We start from the raw sequence: 16,192 nt of genomic DNA, 5'->3' as shown, positions 1-16,192 counted from the left end.
TTTGTAATGTTTATTTCATTAGCTTTTCTTTTTAATGACTGATTTTAAATGCCATTTTCTTAATGTCTTTCATTTTTTGTAAAGCACTTTGAATTGCCTTGTGTTGAAAATGTCACGAATCTCATGTTATGTCACGTTTATAGTTTTTGTAGTTTTTTACTGTTTTCCATGTCATGTTTTCCTTTGGGTTATTGTCTTGTCATTAGTTTCCCTGGTGTGTCTAATTGTCTGATTATGTTCACCTGGGCCCTTGTGTTTTCTCCTCCCTCCTCACCTGTGTCTTGTTGTGTGATTGAGTCTTGTATGTATTTAAGTTCTGGGTTGTCTGTCTGTCTTGGTCGGTTCGTCTTGTTCCCTGACTAGTTCTGCGGTGAGTGTTCTGTTTGTCATTGTACATATATATCACAGCCTTGAAATAAAGGAAGTTTCAGTTTAAATCTGCATTTGGGTCCTGCTTGTTTCACAGACCGTGACAGTACGAACCGACCTGAAATATGGGCCCAGCAGATCCTTTCGAGCAGGAGATATTGGAGTTAACCGTTGCTTTGGCTGTCTGCTCTAGTCGATGGTTGGGAGCGTCCAGGGGTCAGCCGCGAGAGGCTGTTCGGGCTGAGGCACACCAGAGGGCAATGGAGAAACCAGGTTTAGTTAAATTCTTACCTGGCTGGATTTTGGACTTCCTCTCAGTGTGTGATTCCCGGCCTGCTAGCCCCAGGCATGCTAGCTCCATGTCTCCCAATTCCCAACCTGGCAGCATACGCCTTGGTGGGTTCCATCTGAAGTCAACCCGTGGTTCTGCCCCAGTTCCTGCTCCTGTCCAGGAGTCATATTCTGGAACTCGTCTGGCTTATGGAGGTCCACGGAGTATTCAGGCGGCTGCTAAGAGGAGGAGTCGCAAGGCCAAGCTAGCAGCTCAAGCCCCAAGAGCCATGGTTCCGGCCCCAGAACCGGACCTTACAGCCATGTTTCCGGCTCCAGAACTGGACCTTACAGCCATGTTTCCGGCTCCAGAACCGGACCTTACAGCCATGTTTCCGGCCCCAGAACCGGACCTTACAGCCATGGTCTCGGCTTCAGTGCCGGCTCCAGTAACCATGGTCCCGACTCCGGCTCCTCGTCACCTGCTGACTCATCGGCCGACGCCAGCTCCTCGAGTCCTGTCGGCGTACCGGCCGACTCCAGCACCTCGTCTCCTGTTGGCTGTCCGTCCGACGCCAGCTCCCCATGTCCTGTCAGCATACCGGCCGACTCCAGCACCTCGTCTCCGGTTGGCTGTCCGTCCGACGCCAGCTCCCCGTGTCCTGATGGCTGTCCGTCCGACGCCAGCTCCCCGTGTCCTGTCAGCATACCGGCCGACTCCAGCACCTCGTCTCCGGTTGGCTGTCCGTCCGACGCCAGCTCCCCGTGTCCTGATGGCTGTCCGTCCGACACCAACTCCATGTCTTGTCACTTTGGAGGTCCCGCAGACTACGCTTCTGCCGGGGGTCCTGCCAACCCCAGGTCCTGAGCCGTTGGAGGTCCCGCAGACTGCTCTTCTGCCGGGGGTCCTGCCAACCCCATGTCCTGTGCCGTTAGAGGTCCCGCAGACTACTCTTCTGCCGGGGGTCCTGCCAACTCCATGTCTTGCCACGTTGGAGGTCCCGCCGACTACTTTTCCGCTGGGGGTCCTGCCAACTCCATGTCCTGTCGCGTTGGGGATCCCGCAGACTGCTTTTCTGCCGGGGGTCCTGCCAACTCCATGTCTTGCCACGTTGGAGGTCCCGCCGACTGCTCTTCTGCCAGGGGTCCTGCCAACTCCATGTCTTGCCACGTTGGAGGTCCCGCCGACTACTCTTCCGCTGGGGGTCCTGCCAACTCCATTTCCTGTCGCGTTGGGGATTCAGCCGACTGCTCTCCTGCCGGGGGTCCTGCCGGTCCTGTGTCCTCTTCCATGGGGGATCTTGCCGACACCGGCTCCTGACCGGCCTCCGGAGCTGTCTGGTCTTCACCCCTCCTCGGACTCTGCCTTGCCCCCGGGCCGTCCGCCCGAGATTCCCTCCATGGACTCTGCCTTGCCCACGGGCCGTCCGCCCGAATTCCCCTTTTTTGAACTCTGCCTTGCCCCCGGGCCGTCCGCCCGAATTCCCCTTTTTTGAACTCTGCCTTGCCCCCGGGCCGTCCGCCCGAATTCCCCTTTTTGAACTCTGCCTTGCCCCCGGGCCGTCCGCCCGAGACCCGTCCTCCAGACCCCCTCCACCCACCCTGCTGGATTTTTGTTTTTTTGGGACGTCTGTAAAACGATATCAGACTGGTAATTGACACAGCCATGACTTCTAGTTAAATTCAGTATGGCTAAAATGAAAAGCTTTGTTAAAATATGCAAGCACGCGAAAGTCAAATTCAGCTTTATTGTCAAAAATTCTACATGTGTTTATACATCCAGAAATATCGAAATATCGTTTCCCACAGTGTGACAGGTATACATAAAACAAAACAAAAAGGGCTTAGATAAACGTGGTACACATTAAACAAAACAAAAAGGGCCTAGATAACCGGGGTATACAGTTTAAAATGTTAATATATTTAAAGGGTTCAAAGTGCAGTTTCAGTGCAAGTCAGCTGAAACGATCTTAAGTTGGCGTGACGTTGAAGTCGTGCGACCCTGCTGCTGTACTGTCTTTTAGTTAGTTTATAGCATAACGTGAGCATTTAGCTTTTGGCGACTAGATTTATGACTCAAAAATTATAAAAGTAGGGTTGACATGTGGAGATTATCCAGCTGAACAAAACGTGATCCCTCTCTTAAATGTGTGTCAACCACAGACCTTATTTCGAGCTATTTTCCAAAATCCTATGGAGAATTTGTATTGGTTTTTCAAGAAGGAACCGGAAGAAGTTTACTTCCGGGTTTTACGACGTGTCACTGCGGTTCTCTATAACGTTTCATTCCTGGATATAGAGAACCGCAGTGACGCGTCATAAAACCCGGAAGTAAACTTCTTCCGGTTCCTTTGTCAAAAACCAATCCAATTTCTCCATAGGATTTTGGAAAATATCTCGAAATAAGGTCTGTGGTTGACACAAAATGTGCTATAGACGAGATACAAGCCAGTACAGCAGCAGGGTCGCACGACTTCAACGTCACACCAACTTAAGATCGTTTCATGTATACCACGTTTATCTAGGCCCTTTTTGTTTTGTTTTATGTATACATGTCACACTGTGGGAAATGAGATTTCGAGATTTCTGGATGTATAACACATGTAGAATTTTTGACAATAAAGCTGACTTTGACTTTCGCGCGCTTGCATATTTTAACAAAGCTTTTCATTTTAGCCACACTGAATTTAACTAGAAGTCATGGCTGTGTCAATTACCAGTCTGATATCGTTTTACAAAGATGACAAGAGTGTAGATAGGAGAGAACCACTACAAGTCAGGACACTTAAAACAGTCAGTCAAGTCGCTTCAGCTGATTCAAAATGCTGCAGCTCGTGTACTAACCAGAGTTAGGAAAAGGGACCACATTACTCCTGTTCTGGCTGCCTTACACTGGCTCCCTATAGAACACAGGATAGAATTTAAAATTCTTCTTCTCGCCTACAAAGCCCTTAATGGGCAGGCGCCATCTTACCTTAAAGAACTCATTATACCCTATTGTCCTACTAGGGCATTGCGTTCCAAGAATGCAGGGTTGTTGGTTGTTCCTAGAGTCTCTAAAAGTACAATGGGAGCCAGAGCCTTTTCTTATCAAGCTCCACTTTTGTGGAATCAGCTTCCAGTTTGTGTTCGGACGGCAGACACCCTATCCGTTTTTAAGATTGCGCTTAAGACCTTCCTTTTTGATAAAGCTTATACTTAGGGCTGATTAGATTCAGCCCCTAGTTTTGCTGATATAGGCTTAGTTTGTCGGGGGACATCTTACTTCTTCCTTCTCTCTGTCTATACCTGTGTACTCTCATGTTCCGATTAACCCAGCTTCCCCAAATTTCTTTCTTTTTGGTGTCTATATACGCCGGGATCCGGAGTCATGGATGATCCTGCGGTCCTGTGTCATGGATTGCGAGTCCTGGATCTTGAGTCGTGGCTGCGGTCCTGGATCATAAGTCCTGGATGGATATCCTCGTGGATTCATCTTCTTATTATACACACATGCATTTCAAAACATTTGGACTACCTATGTTGCAAATGTATTATCTTTTCAATTTACACACGGCATCTATTGCACGTCTGTCCGTCCTGGGAGAGGGATCCCTCCTCTGTTGCTCTCCCTGAGGTTTCTCCCATTTTTCCCTTTAAACTGTGGGGTTTTCTCTGGAAGTTTTTCCTTGTACGATGTGAGGGTCTAAGGACAGAGGGTGTCGTATTGTCATACTGATATTCTGTACAAACTGTGAAGTCCACTGAGACAAATGTAACATTTGTGATATTGGGCTATATAAATAAACATTGATTGATTGATTGAGTGCTGCCTAGATGAAGCTGTGCTTACCGGTGTTGTCAGGGCTAGCATGAGGGACAAGGTTTATAGTGTCGGTGAGTAGTGATAGCAAGAGGACCGTTAACCTAGAGTTAATTTATTCACATACATTCCCATCAACAAATCCATTTCATGTGTCTCATGAAATCTTTATTAGGCAAGGCTAGGCAAGTTTATTTATATAGTACTTTTCAACACAAGGCAATTCAAAGTGCTTTACAAAAAATGAAAGACATTAAGAAAATGGCAGTTAAAATCAGTCTTAAAAAGAAAAGCTAATAAAATAAACATTAAAAGAAAAAATACATGGATAAAAGTTACAGTGCAGTTTAAGATATGAATAGTTCAATTAAAAGCAGCAACAAAAAGAAAAGTCTTCAGCGTGGATTTTGTTCCAGATATTTGGAGCATAATAACTGAACGCTGCTTCTCCATGTTTAGTTCTGACTCTGGGGACAGAAAGCTGACCAGTCCCTGAAGACCTGAGAGATCTGGATGGTTCATCATTTAGCAGGAGGTCAGAAATGTATTTTGGGCCTAAACCATTCAGTGCTTTATAAACCAGCAGCAGTATTTTTGAAATCTATTCTTTGACACACAGGAAGCCAGTGTAAAGACTTCAGAACAGGAGTGATGTGATCCACTTTCTTAGTGTCAGTGAGGACTCGAGCAGCAGCGTTCTGAATCAGCTGCAGCTTTCTAATAGATTTTTTAGTGAGACCTGTGAAGACACCATTGGAGTAGTCCAGTCTACTGAAGATAAAAGCATGGACAAGTTTTTCCAAATCCTGCTGTAACATCAGTCTTTTAATCCTAGATATGTTCTTTAGGTGATAGTAAGCTGATTTAGTAACTGTTTTAATGTGACTGTTGAAACTCAGGTCAGAGTCCATGACTACACCTAGATTTCTGGCTTTATCTGTTGTTTTGAACATTGCAGACTGAAGCTCAGCGCTAACTTTTAAACGTCCTGCCTTGGCTCCAAAAACCATTACCTCAGTTTTATTTTTGTTTAATTGGAGAAAGTTCTGACACATCCAGTCATTGATTTGTTCAATGCACTTACTCAGTGTTTGAATTGGAGCATAGTCTCCTGGTGAAATGGTTACGTAAATGTGTGTGTCATCCGCATAGCTATGGTAACTTATTTTGTTGTTCTTCATTATCTGAGCCAGTGGTAGCATGTAGACGTTAAAGAGAAGAGGCCCCAAGATTACAAATATTACACACCAGAAAACACAGAAATATCCATGAAATAAACATACAGTAGGCTATAAACAATTAAAGGGATAATTGGGAAGGCATTACAAATGTAAGTATATTTTAAATAATAAAACAATCCCACCACCACAGGTATCTATAGGAGAAGAGGGAATTCTATCCACAAAATGTGAATGCCCACGAGGAGAATGGGAATGCAGTTATATGGCTGCATGAGCCATCTTTGCCATCCACAATTTCAGCTGCACTGACACCCCCTGTCAGTGGAAGAAGCCAAAGGCAGCTAAACGTATGCATTCAGTGGAGGATGTTGCAATGTTGTTGTTGTTAGAGTGTTAGGTTTCCTGTCAGCTCGTCTGTTGGGAAGATATAAAATATTAGTTTCATGGAAGTCACCCCGTCACATATAAGAGCATTAAGACATATAGTACATAGGCTAAAACAAAACATCTAAAGATATAACCTTGCACTTTGATAAGTCTCGTGAACATTTTCACTATTTTGACATTTTTATAGATCAAAATTGAACTAAAGAAATAAATGGTAGATTCATCCATATTGAAAATAGGTGTCAGCTGCTACACTAATTATAATAGTTATATTTCTTAATTAATTAAGATAAGATATTACTGTATTGATCCCAATTTGGGAAATGTTTGTGTTGCAGCAGCATAACAAGAAAAACAAAATATAAGTTATTATATATACAAAAGTATGTGAGGGATGGGATATTAAATTGAATATAAATGTAAAATGTACATGTGATTTTACGTCCAAGAGAAGCTATGGAGCAGAGAGTTCTCTGCCAGCTAGAGGTTTTTTGTTATTAGTTCAATATGTGAAACTGATTTCCCTGACTACAATCTTTAGTTACATGGTGAAGCGTTATGCTGCTTGTACTAATTAGACTTATCATATAAGCCACACAGGTTTTAATAGGATGTATTCATTATCTTTACTTATGTTGCGGTCTTTTCAGCAGCGCCATCTCTAAAACGGCGATACAGTCACGACCCATCATTTACATTTCACCGTGAAATGGACAAAAATGTAACGTCAGCTTACCTCATGGCACGAATCCAGACTCTCCTTTGGAAAACATTGGCCGGGAAATGATAGAACAAGCACGTTTCATGCGAAGAGCTGTGACTGCAACCCGGAGCAAAGCAACAAACCATTGCGTAGCTAACTAGTAGCGCTAGCTTTAGCTTACTAGTAGCGCTAGCTTTAGCTAACGTTAGCTAACGAAACGAACTGCCGAGTAAAATTGGAAAACACTGGTAATTAATTATTCTATCATTTGTAAAACTACGGTGTTAACACAATTTCAAAAATACAGATTCTAATGGTCAGATATAGATATACAGATACTAAAGATAGGCATGTATGTACTTGATTTCAAGCAGAACACAGGGGAAAACAAACTTAGCGGGAGTGTTTACGTGTTCGGCATAATGACGTACAACGGCCTCGACAATTTCTGTAGTCCTATTCAGCCACTCGGTAACAACCATCGTTTTTCAGACACGTAAACTCTTCAAAAATCACCAGTGGGGTCACTGCTGATGTATTTAATGTCGTAGAACAAAACGTGACTTATCTCTTAAATTTGTGTCAACCACAGACCTTATTTCGAGCTATTTTCCAATACCCTATGGAAAAAATGCATTGCTTTTTGAGGAAGGAACCGGAAGTGCTAAAAATGCTAACTTACTTCCTGGTTTTACGACGCGTCACTGCGGTTCACTATTACAGTAGGTTGAGTTTTGTAGTGTGTTTAGCTTTTACAATAGGCTACGCGCAACCTACTGTAGCGGCCACGTCCAGCTACCAGCTACTATAAGGTGACCAGATTTTCCAAATTAAAACCGGGGACATTTTGAGTTTTGCGGTCAAAATCTCATTAACATATCCAATTTTCTTCACTGTTAAAGAAAAAAGGGGGACAATTCTGGTTCAATGTAATTTAAACATTTTAACTGTTGGATACAAACAGGACGATAGCTCATATATGAGACTTCAAAGGTCTTTTATTTTGAAACTGTACATCCGATTGTCCAGATTCTCTCTGAGTGACTAGATGGGGTGTCCTGCTATCAACCTGAAGTGAAATAAGTCTTTGATACTGGATAGTTTTTGTTTTATTCTTATCTAAAAATAGAGGGATGATAGCTCGTATATGAGACTACAAAGGTCTTTTATATTGATTCTCTACATCAGATTGTCCTGATTCTCTCTGAGTGACTAGATGGGGTGTTCTGCTATCACCCTGGAGTGAAATAAGTCTTTGATAATTTGACAGTTTTGTATTTATCCTTGTATAAAAAAAGAAGGACGATCGCCCATACATGAGACTTCAAAAGTATTTTATTTTGAAACTCTAAATCAGAATTAGATGGGGTGTCCTGCTATCACCCTGAAGTGAAATAAGTCTTTGATTGACTTCGAATGACTCTTTGATTATGGACAGTTTCCATTAAATAATAATCAAAATATAGATGGACAATAGATCTACATTTGAGATTTTAAACAGCATACATTTTAAATTGTGCTTCAGAAAGTAATGTTATTTTAGGAGTGTTGTGAGATGGTGTCAACATCAATTGAAATTAGTCACCCAGTGGAAATGTTAGATATGTCTTCATAACTGTATCCTACATTTTACATTCACTCAGTTATAATGTGGTAGTTATACGTCGTTTGTTTTAAATTATTATTGATCACATTATATTGGACATATTTCTTAATTTAAGCTCCAGTATATATGAATATGTTTGGTGTGTTTTTTAGGTATATTTGTTATTGACCGAGTAAACGCTTTTATTTTGAAGGCAGTTTTTACAGGCCTCTACCGTAAAGCATAGGATATTCGCGCACCGCAATACAACGTGGGGGCTGGCTTGACTGTGTTTTCCGAAGTGGGGGCTGGCTTGATCACAGTCTGTAGTGTTTACCCAGTGTTTCCTGACATGAAACGTTTTATTTCACCTTGCTATGTGTTTTTAACGTATATTAAAAAACGGGGACATTTCCGGGGACAGTTTCAACCGGGGACAGGCCAATACAAACGGGGACTGTCCCCGGGAAACGGGGACGTCTGGTCACCCTAAGCTACTAGCGGCCTCCGGCCTTCCGGTCAAAGTTTTTAGCTGGATAGCATTTATAGTTTATACAGCTACATGACATTAGCTGTCCCGGCACAGTTGGATAGTGGAGGTGCGTGCTAGAAAAATATGTTTAAATGCATGTATTAGCACATGTGTTGTAAAGACAGTGTTCAACACAGAGTTTTAATAGTGGCTAAAGGGCATCGGCGATGGAGTGGAACAAAAATGTGGAACTGGAGTTTTTCCAGAGGATTTCACTGGCCAGTGGGGACCACCCAATGTCCCACTCTGAATCAGAAATACTTAATTGATCTCCGGGGGAAATTGGGATTGTTACATTGTAGAATTGAAATATATAGTAGAAGATATAAGAAAAACAAGTATGTAAAAATATGTGCATAATATAACAATATGCACAGTATACAGTAAATGCATAATGTATGCCAGAGTATTGCTCAGATTAATTATTATTGCATATAGAGTATTGAACAGATGTTACTGTTATTCTAAATAATCCTAATCATGTTTTTATTTTTCCTGTTTTACAGCTTCATTACAACACTTAATATCTCCAACACACACATATCCACACACACGCACGCACGCACGCAAACACGCACGCACACACACACACACACACACACACACACACACACACACACACACACACACACACACACACACACACACATAAAACCAACAGCACTTTTAAGAGCCACTCTCTCTCTCACTGTCTCTCTTTCTATCACTCTCTTTTAATCGCTCTCCTGTCTTTCTCTCACTCTTCATTTTGTGTATTGTTTGCATTATTTGTATAAGTGAGGGTCTTTGAGGATCCCAAGGAGGCCACAGTGCACATGGCATCATTGATTAGCGAGGCTCATCTCCATGAGGCCAGGGTGAGGCTTTTCATGATAAGCAAATACCCAAGTCTGTAATATAATCATTGCTATTGCTTTTTATTGATGTAATGTAAAGGGTCAGTTAGAACTTTTTATGCCACCGTTAAATAATTGCTCAAATATAAGTGCTGCTGTCTTATGTTGTATTACAACTTTGTTGTTGATCTCAACCTCTGAAAACATATAGGCTGCCATGGCCACTGAAACCCCTGCCATCCCTCCGAAAAAGAAAAGAAAAAGCAGGAAGAGACCTCTTTCTAATCCAGTGGTCACACGCAGACGTGAGAGACAACGGGAAACACAGCGCTCCGCATCAGGTTTGTTTTTTACTATATCATGATTTCTAAGACTAAGAATAAAGATAATTCATAACAAATTTATTTTGGAGTACACAGTATGAAATTATGTAATTTGAAGATACCTCTGGACAAATCTGTTGCAATGTTTAAAACATTTTCAAATTAAATCAAGATATTGTAAGAGCCTGTGACTGATAATCCTTGCTTGTGTTGTATTTTTGAACATGTGTACCTCGATTTGGATAAAAGTATGCCAAATGTAAATTTTCATTGTGATGCTGTGGTAATATGTTCTTAGTTTCATTACCTGCAGTCCTTACAGAGCATTTTCATATTACAATTAATTGGTGTAATTTTAGATTGATGGAAGGGTTAAGCACAAATGACTGTCTCTGCAGCTTCACAAGCCAGAAGAGACGATCCTGTGCATGAGGAAGGCCTTCAGCTAGAACATCAAGAGTTTGGTAGTCTTGGTGAGTATATTGATTATAACAGCAGTTGACTGGCACTACAGTTTTTCCCAATGTTTCCATTTTTATACTCATCTAGTTAATCATAATAAAGTATTGAGTATTGACTGTTTCATGACAAGTGAATGCATATTTGGTATAAGTATCACTTGCTAATATTGCTTTGGATGCATATAATGATTCATAGCATGTTGCTATTATTAGTCGGCATATATTTTTCCAACTCAAAAGTGGTTCAGTATACTACCTTAATATCCATCATACCAGTTTTAGGGTGGCGGCATAACAGCTGTTTTATTTTTTAGAAAAATATCTCCAAGAGTTAAGGGACACCCTAACTGCAGTCCAGGTTCCGGAGGCAACAGACGGAACGGTTTCTGCCTGGGCACAAAGGCAGCTTCTCACAGATATGAGAATGAAAACGGCTAGGCCAATGCTTTTTAATGCAAATCTCTCAGCTGAGAGAATAGCCATTCAGAAGTGCCACAGATGCTGTGCAGAAGAAGCGGCTATTAGGTGCCTGGACTGTGTTCCACTGGACATGGAGTTCCTCTGTGCAACCTGTGACATTGAGGCCCACAAGAGGAATATCTTCCATGACAGAGAGGCTGTGTTCAATGGATTTCTGGAGCCCATTCCCCCTACAACTGCTGTGGTGGATGAAAATGGCCAGCCTCAGTTTTGTGAACAAAGTATGAAAAGATTAACATTACATTACAATGTCCCATTATAGTGTAGTTCCCAAAATTAAGTGTGAATGGGAAGTGTACATAGCTGATTGAAAAAAGTATGATTGGTTTTGACTAGGGCTGCAAGATATGTGGAAATTATGCAACATTTTATTGAATATCTTGATAATCTGGAGAATTAAGGTAAAACTGTAAATACACCCTTCCTAAATTATTTTCTATATTGCAGTATGTCAACTGCCTGTTCCTACTCCAAGGTCAATCTGTGAATGCTCTGATGAAGTCACAGATACTCCTTGGAAGCATATTTCTGTGGTCACCATCAACGGTAAGTTGTTCTGAAAGCCCTTCTTTTTGTACAAGTAGTATTGTACGGCAGAGTTTTACCACTTTGTGCAATGCAAAGATTTTTATCACCTGGTCATTTTCAGACAACACCCAAATGCCATGTCAAATAGCTAATACATCATATATGCACATTCTATGTATAAAATCCAATATTTTAAGGCAAAACTCACAGTTTAATTACCGAAATACATTTACTTTGTCCATTTGTTCACAGGACGATAAAATGTCTGCTTGCCTCGGAAATCCTGTCCATCCTGCTCTGCAGAATGGACTCCTGAGGTTAAAGACCTGCTTTTGTATCGGTACTGGCCAGCTAGCACCAGCTGCCAGACGCTTTACAAATATGATGTGTTCACCTCATTCGAGCACATGAAGGTGACAGCACCAGCCATGTCCAGGCAGGCCTTTCTGAAAATGTTGGAGCACAGATCTATTCAAGCTGGATGGGTAAATCTGCCTGAATCACACGGAAACATACAAAAACAATATCATATTATTGTATACCACATCATAAATTGTTGGCATTGCTTTCAAAACAATTACTAATCCACTTTTTTTAAATCAATATACAGACAGGTAGTATCTGTGCTGATACATTTCAGCGAAGCTTCTTCGAGTTTTGCTTCTGTCAGTACAAACAAGAGGATATGTGCCAGGTCCATCACTTTGTTTGTCCAGCATGTTCTCCAGACATGTTGGCTGTCTGCTGTGATGGAAACCGCAAGCATTACCGGTTTTCCAAGTCAAAAGGGTAGGTATAGGTATTAATGAAAATGATAAAGAACACACCGCTAATACAAATAGTAGCCCTTGGGGTTGTGTTTGAGTAGCAATAACAGACATTAAAACAAATCATAATAATGTAGTGCTTTGTGATTTTTATTATTGAATTGTATGTTAACTTATCATGGACAGGACTGAGGAGTCGCCAATCTATGAGGGCTTGTTCCTGGCCAAGGACGAGGAAGTCGCAACTTTTGTTGACCTTGTCAGAGCTAACATGAAAAGTGTACGTTTTTTTTCTCATTATGATAGTTGCAGTTACAGCTGTGGTGTTCTTTTTTATATATGTCAAAAATTGTGTGTAATAAACTGACTTTATAGGGAAATGACAGTGCCGTCTGTGGTACTGCCAAATTCACAGCTGGCAGAGAGGTGTCAAAAAAGTCTGGTGCCCAGTTAGACGAGGAGGGCATTCAAGTGGCAGTTTACAGGTATGTATTTGTAAGTGTGTCTGTGTGTGTATATGTGTTTGGTTCTTGAGTCTGGTCTCATTATTTCAGTTTTAATAGCAATCCAAGTCTAAGTCTTTGTAAGAATTGGAAGCATTAAACACTTTTGATTGTGGAGCGGAATTGATCCATCATTTGTAGCATCCAAGTGATATTTGTTGTTATAGCCACCTAGATGACAGAGATGAGTGCTTAAGCCAGGCCTTGCTGTGTCAGTTTATTATTAACAACTAGATTTTCTTCTGATTAATCAGACATGGGTTTCTCTTACGAGGACTGAACCACTTCCGTGGAGAAATATATTGCGTACCCAATTTTTCTCCAAAAAGAGATGTCCAAGAAGGCAAATGTTGACTTCTTCTGTATGGATGTAACATGCAGGTAATCCTCACTGTCATATTGCACATCCACAACCATGTTTAAAATGGCCTATGCCTCAGCAGTCATTTTAGATGATATTGATGTTGTTGTCATGTCAATTAAAAGTTTATCTTTGTAACACTCAATCACAAAATGCTGCTCCTGCTTCTTAGGTACTGGCTATACCTTAACAAAATAGCCGAGGGAATACCAGAGCTTCTGCCGTTGACAGAAATGAGGCCATTTCTTAGCGTGATGCATGCTAAAGTCCATACAGCAAAATGCGAGGTACATAACATCTTTAATGCAAAGGATTTTTAAATGTTGTGCATGGCATGCCTTATTGGGTATCAAAAACTTCTAAAGAAATGCTACATAACACTACTTGCACTGTGTTGCAGGTGAGATGGGGTGGCAGAAGTCAGGACGGAGCAGGAAACACAGTGGGAGAGGAAGTAGAGCAGGTATGTTATTAATGGCATCATTGTAACTGTATGGATACAAGAAGTCTTAACAGAAAGCAGTACAAATATGTATGTGTCATCTCAGTGACAAGCCTGTTGATTAGTTTAAAGCATATCCTTTATGTCTGAGTTCAAATGAAAGATAGGCAGCTCATATGTTCAGCAACACTAAATGCATGCATATTGTAGGAAGTCAGTACACAAGTTTTCTCTTAAACCATCCAGTTCAAGATCTATGATGTGTAGGTAATATTGTTATGTGATGGTGACTGAACATTAATTGTAACATTCATTATAGGTAAACAGCTTTCTCTCCAGGGCAGCTCTGGTCACAAAATACATGACAAAAGCAGGTTGGCATTAACACTACACACTGTGATAAGGCAGCCCTGATAAGTATTTTACAGAGAGTTTCCTCCTTAAAAACATTATTGGTGTATTACTTTACTGTAATGACCAGTTCAACGATTCGGTTTAGTCATGTCTATCAGATTTCTCACTCAGTATTGCCTTTTTGATGTGAATAATTACTTTTTTGTTTGTGGATATATTTTTGTCTTTTTTAGGAAGAGTGAACATGCTCACTCAACAGGCCATGGGTTGGAACAGAAGGAAGAGGGACAACCTTCATCAAGTTTTAGCCCACAGATATGTCAAAGTAAGGGCAAATTACAATTGTCTTCTCATCTGACATTACATATTTATGAAGGATGTCTGCAATGTAACCTCATGGCTATATACATTATGTTCTCCCTTATCCACACTTCCTCTTGCAAGTCAGATGGTGTAATGGAATGTTTCAACTGTTCTTCTGAAGGTCTTGTACTGAAAACTGGTGTTCTTTGCATTATGGTGTTGCAGGGCGCTTTTGCTCTGACATTTTCTTTTTTTGGTAAAGATCACAGAGAGGGCAAAGGTGGAAGCTGCCAGCTTCAGCGACTTCAAAAAGGAGCACAACCTTGATCAGGAGACCATACAGCCGTGGGTGTATGATGTCAAGCAATGGGTGGTCACAGGTAAGACATACCACAGGTTTTCCATATATACATCTGTTAATTACTGTAAGTTTAGACACACAATATAAGTTGGCTATATGTTGAAACTGAGACTGTCACTGATTGTATCTCTTCTCCAATTGTTTTTTTGCAACTATTTAGAGAGAGTCTACGCCCCAGGGTGTACTGAAGGACTGAGGGTGGATATTGAGAACATCACCGTCACTCTTTTGCGCAGGAAGCAAGATCTGTATCGTCAGCATGGCTTGTTGTCAAACGTAGTTATTGAAATTACACTACGAAAACATTCTGGCACCATGACACAGTTTTGTTTCCGTTTCATTTGCAGACAGCAACCAGGCAAGGCAAAGAAAGAGGAAGAGAATGAGAGAGCTGAAGAAGAAGCTTCGCGAAAAAGTTGTGCGATACAACTCAGGAGTGCAGGAAGAACATATTGACGAGGAGTTGGCTTGCAGACTGACAGAGGGCTACATCCTACCATGGGAGAGGCATGCAAATGGTAGGATAATTGCTAGTTTGGCTTGTAGTTTTGTTAGTCTATACCAAAATATGACAGTTTATCGTGGGGCAGAAAAAGCAATGGTGATACCTGCAAATATATAATATTTGTTATTAGTTTTACATTATAGAGAACCAATGCTATCGCTACAAAGATTCGTGTCTCAGAAATGAAAATCATTCTGTAATAATATCATTTATGAATAAATATTCCTTGTCCACTACTCCATTCCTTTCCTCAACCTAAAGGCAACACCTTCAGGTTGAAGAGGTCTGTCTTTGACCAGGTAATGCTGGTCAGACGTTTGGAGGAGGAGCAGAGCATCCTGGTGAAAGAGATGTCGCAGCACATCATGTTCCTTCTGAAGGAAGTGCAAGAAGTGGAAGCACTCAGAGGACAGACTTTGGAGGGCATCAAAACCAGCAGTATGTCTGAGATCTTAACATTTTAATATTTTCATCCACTCTTCAACACATTACATGTCTTACATAAGTAGAACACATCTGTCACTGTGTCAGGCCGAAGTGAAATAGTACATTACTGAAACTTCATTATCAAGATCATAATCGATTATTTTCTGTCTATTGACTAATTGTTAATTGTTGACCGGATGCTGCACATGGGCTCAAGAGTGTCCTCAGTCGGAGGTGGCACTTCCTCAAAAGCCAACACAAACAGGCTGTACATACGTACAGCGGTGTCGCCGCTTTGGAATGCCATGATCTTCAATTACAGCAGGACATTGAGGAGTCGGATGACAATGACTACACTAGCCCTGAGTCTGAGGAAGAAGACCTGTAAAGGTTTCTGCCAAGCAACGCAGAGGCACTGGAGAGCTCTTTCAAAAGCGACGTGTCACGTCCACACGCTGGCGCACGCCATAATAATGAGAAAACACATTTAAAACACACTAAAAGCCATACAAAATAAAGACATTATAAAACACTATATATGAGAACAATATGAAACTATGCACTTGTTTCGCCCGACTGAGTTCATAGTAATGTGAAAATGTGTTTATATTTTGTACTTCCGTTTATTTAAAGCGCTTTGACTTGCTGATGTGTATGAAAATAAATTGCCTTGCCTTTATATTAAACTGCCTCTTATTACTCAAACAAGTGCT

The 16,192-nt window shown here is 41.3% G+C and overlaps 2 protein-coding genes across 10 annotated transcripts; one reads left to right on the top strand and one right to left on the bottom strand.

The window, feature by feature from the left end:
• Window positions 1–555: 555 nt before the first annotated feature.
• On the bottom strand, window positions 556–2,240 carry LOC307023022 (uncharacterized protein). The gene is made up of 2 exons (XM_079656010.1): window positions 1,053–2,240; window positions 556–953 (listed from the first exon to the last, which is right to left on the bottom strand). The coding sequence occupies exon 1, from the start codon at window positions 1,438–1,440 to the stop codon at window positions 1,054–1,056; it is 387 nt and encodes a 128-aa protein (XP_079512136.1). The 5' UTR covers window positions 1,441–2,240; the 3' UTR covers window positions 556–953; window position 1,053.
• Window positions 2,241–6,794: 4,554 nt separating this feature from the next.
• On the top strand, window positions 6,795–16,192 carry LOC307040228 (uncharacterized protein). 9 transcript variants are annotated; one of them, XM_079682860.1, is made up of 19 exons: window positions 6,795–6,960; window positions 9,336–9,686; window positions 9,877–10,006; window positions 10,387–10,461; window positions 10,764–11,150; window positions 11,377–11,475; window positions 11,710–11,942; window positions 12,068–12,246; window positions 12,411–12,504; window positions 12,600–12,709; window positions 12,982–13,108; window positions 13,261–13,375; window positions 13,489–13,551; window positions 13,850–13,904; window positions 14,118–14,209; window positions 14,450–14,567; window positions 14,709–14,801; window positions 14,896–15,066; window positions 15,315–16,192. In XM_079682860.1, exons 11-19 carry the CDS (start codon window positions 13,059–13,061, stop codon window positions 15,515–15,517), a joined length of 960 nt encoding a protein of 319 aa, XP_079538986.1. In that variant the 5' UTR covers window positions 6,795–6,960; window positions 9,336–9,686; window positions 9,877–10,006; window positions 10,387–10,461; window positions 10,764–11,150; window positions 11,377–11,475; window positions 11,710–11,942; window positions 12,068–12,246; window positions 12,411–12,504; window positions 12,600–12,709; window positions 12,982–13,058; the 3' UTR covers window positions 15,518–16,192. The 9 variants fall into 9 exon arrangements, with proteins under 9 accessions (XP_079538986.1, XP_079538991.1, XP_079538988.1 ...); XM_079682865.1 differs by having other exon boundaries at window positions 6,798–6,960; window positions 9,607–9,686; XM_079682862.1 differs by lacking the exon at window positions 6,795–6,960 and adding an exon at window positions 8,390–8,896 and having other exon boundaries at window positions 9,607–9,686.

This window comes from Notothenia rossii (assembly GCF_949606895.1).
Source record: "Notothenia rossii genome assembly, chromosome: 1".
Classification (NCBI taxonomy): domain Eukaryota; kingdom Metazoa; phylum Chordata; class Actinopteri; order Perciformes; family Nototheniidae; genus Notothenia; species Notothenia rossii.
This window is presented reverse-complemented; position numbering and strand designations above follow the sequence as displayed.

Bases quoted from the DNA above. Each gene is read 5' to 3' on its own strand.
- LOC307040228 (XM_079682860.1), top strand. From the start codon at position 13,059: ATGTCCAAGAAGGCAAATGTTGACTTCTTCTGTATGGATGTAACATGC. The intron at 13,109-13,260 runs GTAATCCTCACT...CCTGCTTCTTAG, and splicing joins TGTATGGATGTAACATGCAG to GTACTGGCTATACCTTAACA. The intron at 13,905-14,117 runs GTTGGCATTAAC...TGTCTTTTTTAG, and splicing joins AAAATACATGACAAAAGCAG to GAAGAGTGAACATGCTCACT.
- LOC307023022 (XM_079656010.1), bottom strand. From the start codon at position 1,440: ATGGAGTTGGTGTCGGACGGACAGCCATCAGGACACGGGGAGCTGGCG.